Source organism: Xylocopa sonorina, chromosome 1 (assembly GCF_050948175.1).
Source record: "Xylocopa sonorina isolate GNS202 chromosome 1, iyXylSono1_principal, whole genome shotgun sequence".
Lineage (NCBI taxonomy): Eukaryota > Metazoa > Arthropoda > Insecta > Hymenoptera > Apidae > Xylocopa > Xylocopa sonorina.
In genome coordinates, this window is record NC_135193.1 from 11,999,759 (window position 1) to 12,011,329 (window position 11,571).

Genomic DNA, 11,571 nt, shown 5'->3' on the forward strand with positions numbered 1-11,571 from the left:
CTGATTCTCTTTTATTATACCGATACGTGAGGTGCATAAGTGCTTGACCGAATAAAAATTTAAAAATTACTTTTTATATTATCGATAGTAGAAATATAGAGTGTCAAATTTTCCGCGGGTGTGCAGTGAGTAAACGATGAAATTCGTGCGTGGTAGGAAATACAGAAGACATAATTTCTTTGGAACATACAAGCTGTATGTATAGATCTAAAAACATGTATCGGTTTGGTTGGATACATTCTCTACGATTATCAAGACATTCAGGCAAGAGTAACGTTTAAAAATAATCGATGGATAACAATGTATGGATAAACGTTTGTGTGAATACATTTTTATCTGAATTATACGAATTTTGTTGAAGTCTTGGCGTCTCTATTTTTGTGGATGTTTTTGAAAAGATGCCATTTAAGAGATAAACACACGTATAAACATAGACACATCAGGTTGCTCAGTTATGCAATATACTGCAGTTGTACATTAAGCTGTGTATCTTATTGAAGGTGAACAAACAAAAGAGAGACGCGGTCTTCCGATGCTCGACTACTTGTGACTATTTGATGATGATAGTGTATTTTATCGAAAAATTGCTAATTTTAAAAGTATATGTCCATGTATCAAAAGTGAATGTACAGGCAATTTTATTACTCGAGATAATAATTTAATGTTGATATATTTTGCACAAATCATTATTAATATTAATAAACTATTAATATTACAACTGTATTCCTTTATTCACTATACAATCTTCAGGTCATTATAATATTTTTTTGAATCTATGAAAGATTGAGGTAAGTGAAGAGAAGAAATTACAAAGTACGCTATAATAAAATTCCGGCAACATTATTTATTTTTATTAAAAATGATAACATTGATAGTCGTATAGTAACTATAGATAATTTACCCTTCCTGTGAGTTAAATATTAAGTAAAATACTGCATACGAATACATTGCCTGTATTATTTTCTACACGCTTTCTTGTACCTATTAAATCCTTTAAATATGTTTTTCCCTAACGTACATATTCTTTAAATGATAAATACGAATTAAGTATTGGAGAAAGAGAGCTTAATCATTTAATTTTTGAATACATTTTATGAACTTAATTTTGAGAATAATAGAAAGATGCGAACGTGTAGAAAAATTGCACTATATAATTATTTATCTATTGTATTGTTTCGTGTGTGTTTACTGCAATGCATATGGGAACAAACGGTTTGATTTCTACTTTGAACCAAGAACCTCTTTGGCTTTTGAATAGAAATTTAAAAGATGTTATGTAATGAGCAAATGATGGTATAGTCAAGGGAAGAAATACAGTAAGAACGTAGTCTAAACTTGCTGCATTCCTTTCGTCGGCTATTTATTACTATTGCACGTTATAAATAATCGATTATGATACACGAAAAAGATTTGAAACAATTTTTCCCATTAAGTAGAAAATAATGTTAATAAAGTTTGATACAAACTTGAATCTTCTTAGACCTGATATTAATCATGTATCCCAAATGTAATTTTTAAATATTTAAATAACTTTCTAAAGTATCCCTAATTTTTTTTTACAAACTATTAAAATTCATCGTTAATAACTTACTTTTACAAAATCATTCAGGTCTGAAAAGATTTCATTACATCCTACTATTTTACGTCAAGAAAGTAGAATGAAACTTATGGTTAACGCTTATAAATTATTAATTGATTGATTATGAATTTTCTAAGCGAGTAGTTCGAAGTAAATTGCGATTAACTTACGGTCTCGTGTTCCGTGCGTCTAATCTATTTCGAACGATAGCAAATTAATTTTCATTTCCATTCCCTGCTTTGCGACGAAAATCATACGACGCTTGAAAATTTACATTTCAAATCAATTCGAAAAGAGCGCCATTAGGCGAGACTCGTTTCTATGGCAACTCGGAACTTCGCGCGCAGTCTCTCGCCCCCACTCGTACGTGACGGATTAAGTTCGAAGGTTCGTTCCATATAATTTCGGTAAAATTGACAGTTTTTCGTCATTTTTCTTGTTAAGACTATAAAAAATCGTAAATAATAAGCTTAGAGAAACTTTAGTTTAAATGTATATCATAAACAAGCGGTTTTTTAAATGAAAATCTATTCTAAACGTCTCGCGCCACTAAGTCGGTGGTCTCGTATTCTACGTTCGATCAATTTCATTTCATATCTGTACTATCAGTCCATTAATACTTGGTTTATACTTAATCTTCGGAGATACGATTGCTCGAATATAATTCTACGTTTTAATTACGAGTAACTTTGAAAGTTTGAGTTGGAAACAGAAAAAAAGGTGCATGGACTGGTCCTTAATTTCGATTATCGAAATAATAGCGCGGCCATGCTTGATTTCGATTATAGAAATCGTTCGCGGTTGTTCGATAGCGCCTCGTTTCTGTACCAGCTACGTTTAGTCGGGCCGCGAAATTTCAAAGTTGGACGCGTAAAATAATTTCGCGTGAAACAATTCGTTGCAAGGTGACTCGTTCTGTGGATTACGTACGCGAGTGTTTACTTCGGGACTCGAAATGTGGTGAAGTGTGTTCTGATGAAGTGGCGAAAGGAGAATTGCTTCGTTCGATGGTGATACGATGACGACGGCGGCGATGACACCATGAACGAGTGTTATTCGAGGTGTTTGTCACTCAGGTATGTCTACATGTTTCTTAACTAACGTAATCCGCATCATCAAAGTTTTCGGGCTCGAGCTCTTCCGCTGTTGAATTTTGACGACAGTGATAAACGTACGCGCTCATGGAAACGTTTTCTCCCGTGCGTACGCATTTGTACGTTTCGTCAGGGCATTTACACCTGCAAGTAAGAAAGGAAGTAGCGTATACGTATATAGAATAGAATATTTCGTGCAATATTATTTGAAAAATAATACGAATCGTATCACGCGTGCAATAAGGAAACCGTGAAAGAGTACGCTGGCGATAGATAACAAAGAATATTTGTTGCTCATTTTTCATACATGGATTTACTACACATTACCACAATTCATTCATAGAGATCAAGTTTCTTTAATGCTTCTGATTCACGAGATGTAATAGACAACGACATTAATCGCAGATGTCTTCGCTATTAACTTTGCTGCGTGTTTTATAATTCTGTTATACGTTCTTAATAAATATACGAATGAAATTTATACACGATTATTATAGAGTCGCATGTGAACAATTGAAACGTTAATACCTTAGAAAGTATGTATATACTTTCTAGAGATAATTTTGTAGAAATTTTGTACAAAATGCGCATACATAATAATGGTAATCACTCACGTATTTAGCATGAAATTGGTGTGCCGTCGGGTAACAGCATTGTACGAGATCCATCCGCAAGGAGTATCGTAACAGTTGCGTTTTGGTTCGTCGTCGTCGTTCTCCGTTGCTCTTTGCGTTCTTAGGCTCTCAGGTTTCATCTCGTGAACAATCCTCCGTAATTGTTCAGCAAACTCCTTAGAAAAACAATGGCATATCGGACGTTAAAAACTATCAACTATGTTGCTCAATGTTCATGTGGAAGCAAGTCCATTAGGGATAATTAAGAGATTAGTGGTAACAGATTATTTTTAGATACAGAATATAGATAGAGAGATAGAGCCGAAGTAAAATATCTCAACGTCTTATTCTTTGAAATAGATCGGAATAACTTTTAGCAAATTAAGCGACAATAACATTTATTCGTCATTATCTTTTATGCATTACGCACGAAATCATTCGCGTGATAAGGGTCAATGCTACTGGTTTAGCGTTTTTGAATAGAACTGTTGGAGTTTGATTCTTGAACGAGTTGCGTTATCGTGAACTTGAAGAAACATGAAATCACAATTGCAATCGTGACGCGTAATATTTAGGTTTATGGTTTATCTGTATTGAGAGGGAAAACATATTTATAATACCACTAAATTTCTGATTAAAAGATACTCAATAACATTAGATGACTCGCGTATTATAAATAAATAAATATATATGTTTGTGGAAATTTTACACTTTGGAAGTTACAGGCGTCACATGATTTTGTGTAGTGCCCTGTGAGCATCATATGACGCCCTTTAGGCTTCAAATTATCGATAATTAGACTCAAACAAAGAAGTTACGATTGTTGTATTAAAATGACCAGGGCTCAAAGTGTTAATTAAAAAGATATTTTTTAACCTTGGAAAACGTTATTCATTTAGAATTTTAAATCTCATTTTTCTATCTGATTTTTCTGCTTCAAGCAGCAGGAGTTCGAGTACATAATCTCAGAGTAGTGCAACTTCTCTAGTAGAATAGGAAATTTCATGCGCAGACAAAAGTCAGTCCGGTGCTCGCACAAACCGATGATTTAATCTCCCTCTAATCTGCCCAAAGTTCTCTTCGATCATCGACTTTCGTTTTAACAAACGTAACCATTACGATCTAACGTGATCTCTGTTCCAACGAATCTAATATAACCACGATTATCCATGATAATACATATCTTACCTCCGACCTAACTGCTGCACTGTTCGAGTATTTAACGGTGCAGAAGACCGCCAGAAGGATCACCACCAATATTACTTTCATCCTGTCTTCGATTTTTGATATTCTTAAGATCTTCGATTATCCCTCGACAGAGATAGGATTAGTTCCTTCTCGTTTATCGACGTCGTAGAAAACGACAAGTCGATTCCTTTTTCGCGAGATTCTCAGTGGTCTCTCTTCTCAGTCTCTCTTTTCTCGCTATTTTCCCTCTGTCTAAGCGAGGACGACGGGGTTCTGTTATTCTCGAATCAGGCGAAATGCAACGATCTTCGCGATGCCTATGGAAACGGTGTCCGGCGGAACTTCGAAGCGCGATGGTCCCGCGCACTGACCTTGGCTAGCGGCTAGAGCAGGAAGAGGATCGGTAGCTGCTGGTTACTCGAGGAACGGCGGTGGTCCTCGGTTTCCTAGCTTGCCTGGCTAACGGATTCAAACAAGCGCACGTGCGATGCAATGCTATTTTGTACCGTGTACCAACGCGTATTCCGCGGTGCTTCCGACTTTATACATAGACTGGCGCTCTCGTATAGAATGAAGAGACTTGCGAGATGCCGCGGGTTTATATAGGCTGAGCTAGCGCGGAGCTGCCGGAGCGCGGGTGGGGAGGGTGGCGTTTCTTCTGTTTCGTCGGTCGATTCGAAGATCGTTCGTGGGGTTAATTTCGAGCTGCCAGTTTAAAAAAAATATACGGTGTTTGTATCCTCGTAGGGAACGATTACGAGAGAGGGACACCGTTCGCGTATCGAGAACCGCGAGGACTTCCAAGTTTCTACGTTTGCGACTTCCGCAAGAGAATTGAATTATCCCCCTTGTTTGGTGTGCTCGATAAATTCAACAGGTGTTCTCCTTTTTTTTTCATTTTGGAAATCTTTCTAGTTTTCCTTCGTACTTTTCTATTGACATTCGGAAATTTTTATTATTTGCATTCTGCTCTTTTTCTTTTAAGGAAAATTCATCCACGCCTGGAATCTAAGTGCTTTTATTGTAGTTAGACGTACGAGTTTGGTCATATTTACTCGGATATTTGTTCGAAAAATTCATTGTATATTTCTTGAGAAAATTGTTTCGCCGTTACGGGATTAAACAGCTTCTCTACGTCAAAACTTACGTGCCATTTTTACGCCACCAAACGATCGTTGGATTATTACGTCTGTGGAGCTATGGGCTCGTATTTACTGAACGATTCAGTCACGTCATCGTATATCGTATCATCAATATTTTGCCTCGTTTTACATTTCCTTCCTTTTGTTACCCCAAACAGTGTATTACTTTGTATTACAAACTAATTATTAGCAAAGAGAAGGAGAAAGGTACTTTGAATTATAAAGTACATTTTGTAATTCTATGGATGTACATTGTAATACATTTCGCGTAATAAATAATGATAGCGGGCTGAACAACAGCGAGTCCATCGGAAAGTCACCGATGGATCGATTTCACGATGCGTTCACCGATCGAAATCGATCGGTGCACACGATCGAAGGGGCGCGAGGGTATCCAAGGAGATCGGAGGTGTTGTTTATTCGACTCGAGCCGAAGCACGCCCACGGGCATTTTAGTTCGACGACAGATAAGCGCACGTGAGTCAGAAGTGCAGAGGCTCGACGGGGGCTTGTCCAGCATCTCGACCAATGGTACACGGGTTTAGACGTGACGCTCGATCGCATCATGTGCGTAGGACACACGATCTATCAAGCTTCATTGACTTGTTCCGATCGCACCGTCGATTTCGCATCGAATGCGAACGGGAGCGTTCCTCCGCCGACTACGTGAGTCGGAAACGGACAACGACGGTACCATCGAATCAACCGAATTCTCTCTCGACCGTGATGGATGCAGGTTTTTGTGCCTCACCGAGAAGCCATTCGTTTCGTTGTCGGATTTTTAAAGGACTTGTTGTAAGGGATCCCTGCGTCTCTCGGTCAGATTTCATTTTTTGTATCGTTAGATAAATGGTTACGATTTGTTAGATCGTCGGATCGCACAATAAAGTCGTTGGCAATTTCGGCGAGCATAGGCTAGATTCGTTGCTAGATCAATGGGTTTTCGAGTTAAACGAATAAGAATCCGAGGATCGACGACGCCATGTTATGTGGCGGCCTTTTGGGTGAAACGTTTGAATTCGTTATCTCGTATTACAATTTGACAAGTCGAAGCACCTTCGCACGCGCGAATGGAAAATCGCCATCGTCCCCGTTTATTTCGGTGGTTTGTCTATGTCAACGCCAGGTTGCATAATCGGTGTAACGTAAAACGTAAGAAATTTGGCGTGCGCATATTTTTACGCGCTCGAAACTGCGCTTAGTACCGGGATATCGAGTTTCAAACGATCACATGGCTGATTACGTGTCTCCACAAAAACGTGGAATGCGATTTTTTCACGCACCGGGTACCGCGACTTTGTAAGGAGTCGACTCAGCAATATTCCTGGTTCCAGAGAGTCAGCTGATCGTTGGTGCTCGCGTTAGAAGTTTTAGGGCAGTTTCTGGTTACACATGTTGCGAAGTGCTTCGTTTCACGAACAGGTGAATAGAATATTTGCAAAAGACGATGTTTTCAAAATCTATATTCTTTCTAATCAAAGTTTTAATACAGATACGCATAAGTATTCCCTACAAAGATTAAAAACTTTTCTAATTTCGTGCAAATGAAAGCTGAAGAACGAAACGATTCGCACGTAATATTCTATTCGTTCATTCGCAACTAATCATTTTCGTTAGTACAAATCGTACCCATCGAAAACGATGATACGTAATCTCGTTCATTATTTTGAAGCTTTGTCATCGACGATTCGATATTTGTTCACCTTGCGCGATCAGCAAGGCCAGCAATTCGCGAGGTAACGATTTCTATCTGATTCGTAATCGATTTAGCCGACCTTCTGGTAATATAATCGCGCGTCAGCTGCTAATTCAGCTGAATAGTTACATGTGCATCTTCGGGATGCCACACGCATGATTATTCTACGGTAAAACTTTCCATGGGACATCGTAACAAGACACAGGAGGAGCCAAAACGCTTCGTGGTTCGAATAACGTCGCGTCATCGTAGCTGATGCGTGTACAAGCCAATTAACGCGTTTTGCACCCTTGCGCGGCTCTCCCGACCACGGCATTTCGTATAACCGATTACCCGCGGTGATTTACCAGGCTAATTGTTTCGTCCTCTCCTCGTTGATGATTTATAGGTTTTTATGTTTTGGGAATCCGGTTCATCGCGTATCGTACAGGTTATACGTACGTATTTTATTTAGAATTTTAGTAGGGGCGACATTCGAGGTCGGTAACCCATACCGACAACACTTTCCATTAAAAATAAGCGGTATAATATTCTTTTGGCTGGCTGCCTACTGTCGTCGTCTAAATGTATAATGTAACGTAATAAATTACAGGATGTTCATAAATATTGGTATCCCTAACGTTTTGTTTCCCTCTATTTATACTTTACGAGAAACGAGGCACAAGCACCGCTGTTTTTTTCCCAATCGCATCTGACCGAGTTCTCGTATTTAACACGGCACGTCTCTAACGTAACGCATCGACTTTCCCGCGTGTTCCCTGATATTTGTCGGGATTATTCGATGGTTAGATCGGCGGCCATCGTTCCTCGATCGCGACGCTGTAATTCCGCAGATGCGCGTGCGACGTTCCGGTTTTTGCAGTCGGCCAGTTGCGTATTCCGAGAAGCAAATCAGGCGAGTTCATACGAGCAGTCACGTAATCGGGCCGTGTGATTCGTTTTGGAATTTTTATGGCTTGAATTAGATATAATTGTACCGACAGAGTTACGTGTGATCGCCGTGCGTACGTCCCATTAAACTTGTGTGGTCTCGAACGCTCCAGTATTTTCTTGTTTCTGTCCCAGCCAATGTGCACTTCGATTGGGTTCGATCGTTAAAGACAGGCGGCTGGTAATTATTTATTGGCTGCAATTCCATTAGAATTTCTTTATAATTCCACAGAAATTATTCGGGTGAATCGTTGCTTAATTCCACCAATCGAAAAGAAGGGCAGTCTGTAGGGTGTAAATGAATTTGAGACATCTGTGCATGCGACTAATGATATAATAGTTATTATTTAAATTATATCAAGTATATAGGAAAGCTCCAATTTATTTCTCCATGTATATTACGGCCAACTTTTATTCTTAATATCTCGAGATATATATCAGAAGCTGTACTTAAAGGTCGTACCCCGATCCTCTTTTACTTATTTACAAAAAGTGCATGCACCAAATTCGTAACACATGTTGAGCCATAACTGGCAAGGGACGTTCACAAAACCTGACACCCTGACAGTGATCACGTACTAAAACTCTTGGTACGGGGAACTCTAATGTCGGTTCTGTCTGTTGATTTATCGTAGGTCCCTAATGACGTCAGCATCGTCCACGAATATCAGAGGAATTCCTCGAAAAGGTACCACTAACGATCTGTAGGCGATTAAGGAGAACTCAATGTTCCGTCCAGGTACTGGGGATGGCAACGCTTTAACGCTATTCCAAAATTATAGCCAGTGATATGATCCCCTCATAATCGACATTAAATTGCCCATACGAGAGTTGGAGTGCCGGTGCTTTTGAACCATCCTTGGATATAAACCCGTTATTATCCAACATGATCATTGAGAACCAGAGACGTTCGTATTAATGCTTTATTAATTCTTTTGAGCAGCGCGGCATTTCATCCGTTTTGGCTTGCTCCAGTTTCTTACGCGGTTCTGTTTAGCGCATTCTCATAAAAGTTAGCAAAATCTCACGAATGACAATCACGTACGCCTCGTAACGAATCTAGCGCGCGGAGGATTCTATTCAATGACTCATTTTTATTATTTCCGGTGAGCGAACGGATAGATCAATTTATCAGTTCTTATCGTTCGTCTTTTTTTTTCCCTCCTCTCAAGTGAATATCTCCACGTTTGACCCTTTTTTCGTCGACATAAGTGGAAATTACCGGGTTCGGAAGTTTCCTCGATCGCTATTCAGTTTGTAACAACCGCTCCAATGACGCACACGACTTCCACGAAAAAAGCACATGGGGGTGGAGGCTGATTGAGAACTACGCACAAGACGGCACGTATCTGTTAGATAACAAGTGATTAATTTCGACAAGCGGACATTAATTAAACGTCGAAACTATGCGTGTGCCGTGTTCTTGAAAAAGGCGCACCGCTTGGCTTGATAAATTGCCGATAAAGAGGCACGCGGGTAACACGAGTTAAAAGATCGACAAGCGTCGTTCTACACGTTGGAACAAAGATTCGTGTCAATGGAGCCGTTGCTGTGAGTACGTAAATACGTACTTACACCCTCCTCGTATTACTTAGCCTGAAACCGTGGCTGACGCAAGTCGCTTTTTTCATCGGTCATCCAGCTGTAACAGTTTCAGAAATTCTTACCAGCGATACGATCTTTACTGCGTTCTCCGTTTACGTAAATTTGTTCGTAATGAATAGCGCACATCAGTTTCCTGATACGGGAAATCACTGTTATTTAGATATCAATTGGTTCAACGGCTAGCGATACAAACGATCAGCGTCTTCGTTCGATCGTATCTAATTACTACAGAGAATTATTGAGAAATTAATTTTTTTTAATCGCGGCATAATCAGCCTCGATTTTGTAACAGCTATGCAACCATCGGAACAATCCCCCGAGAGTAGCACTCGTTTCTGTCCTATCTCCATTGAATTCTTTCCATTCATCATTTTCGCAACTGATTGTGTCAAACGCGATTGCCCCTCATTGGCTGCAAAGATATCGATGCGTTCTCGCATTCATTGTTACACGCTTCTCTCTCGCATCGGACAAGCGTCCTTCTATACCCCGCATCCGATGACTTCCCGTTCTTTCTCGAAATCGTTTTCGCGCCGCTCGAAGAGACCTGCTCGAGGGAGGCTCGTGGCTCGTGGACGTGTACGTGACCACCGCCGCGAGAACAATTCCTCGGTGACTGGGCGTCCGTCCGTTACGTAATCGCGAATCGGACGAATTTAGCAAATTGGAGTAATTATCGTGCTAGACGGAGTGGTAATTCCCCGGATCCGATATCCGCTCGAGGGCACGGGGCGGCCGCGGGCGTCGGAAAAGGAGGATGCTCGGGGTCGCCTTTGGCCATTCGGTCGAGCAAAGTGTCGGCTGAGCCGCAGACGGCGCGACGCCGTTTATTTGCGTCCGTGATGGGACGTCGGGTCGCCGCACAGGTGCGTCCCACGGTTCTTGCCGTTTCATAGCTTCTTATTCGTGACGTCCGCCACCGACCCGTCCACCGGACTACAGCCGGGTCTATTCGCGGTGCAACAGAGTAGCTGCCAACCTGACGCTTGACTGATCTCCTCAACGTGTGACACGAGCCGTTGTGTAAGAACGGGGAAGTTTAGAGTCCCCGGGGCACGATTCTCGAAACGTCGAAGCGAGGAACGGGAATGGTCAAGATCCGAACGAGCTTGGCTTTCCTTTTCATTGCCAATTGATCCTGACTGTACGCGTCATCGAATTAGTCGATGTTGAAGTTTGCGATTCGTTTCTGTTCCTTTAATGTCTATCCGCCTATACCTTAATCTCTGCTAACTTTAGTATTGTCTAAGGTTCGCATTTTCTATCCCGCTAGGGGTTTTAATAGAGGAGTCCGCCGGTTTTACTGCCGTCATATGGTGCGTTAAATCGTTGCTACCGAAAGATCGGATACGGGGCTATATGGCTCTTAATCTACCAATTGTTTTCTCTGATATTTTCATAAGAGATATTGGCTCGCTCATTCTTTCGGGTAATATAAATTTACGAGAAACGTTCTGCAGGGGTGGTAACCATCGTATTGAAAAGATAACTGTCTTTTATACCGTATTCGTGATTTTAATTTATTATATTTAATTTATTATGGCGCGAAGTTGCGCGCTATTTAATCCCTGAACGAAGCTAAAATGCTCCACCCCTTCTGATCCGTTTCGCCAAATAATAGGAATAGCACCGCGACAATTAGGGAGGCAGAAATCACGAGAACTCGAGAAGCAGTACTATACAAAGCGATCAGGAAAGAAGAGAGAGAGAGAGGGAGAGAAGG

The 11,571-nt window shown here is 40.6% G+C and overlaps 2 protein-coding genes across 2 annotated transcripts in view; both read right to left on the reverse strand.

The window, feature by feature from the left end:
* LOC143423311 (mitochondrial tRNA-specific 2-thiouridylase 1) overlaps window positions 1–11,571 on the reverse strand; it is a 171,935-nt gene that overhangs the window by 20,668 nt on the left and 139,696 nt on the right. The window lies entirely within an intron of this gene.
* LOC143423344 (uncharacterized) lies at window positions 830–4,688 on the reverse strand. The gene is made up of 3 exons (XM_076894621.1): window positions 4,476–4,688; window positions 3,288–3,463; window positions 830–2,817 (listed from the first exon to the last, which is right to left on the reverse strand). Exons 1-3 carry the CDS (start codon window positions 4,554–4,556, stop codon window positions 2,673–2,675), a joined length of 402 nt encoding a protein of 133 aa, XP_076750736.1. The 5' UTR covers window positions 4,557–4,688; the 3' UTR covers window positions 830–2,672.

Coding starts and splice junctions, on each gene's coding strand:
- LOC143423344 (XM_076894621.1), bottom strand. CDS start 4,556: ATGAAAGTAATATTGGTGGTGATCCTTCTGGCGGTCTTCTGCACCGTT. Junction 3,464..4,475: donor GTGCAGCAGTTAGGTCGGAG/GTAAGATATGTA, acceptor TGTTTTTCTAAG/GAGTTTGCTGAACAATTACG. Junction 2,818..3,287: donor ACCAATTTCATGCTAAATAC/GTGAGTGATTAC, acceptor TCTTACTTGCAG/GTGTAAATGCCCTGACGAAA.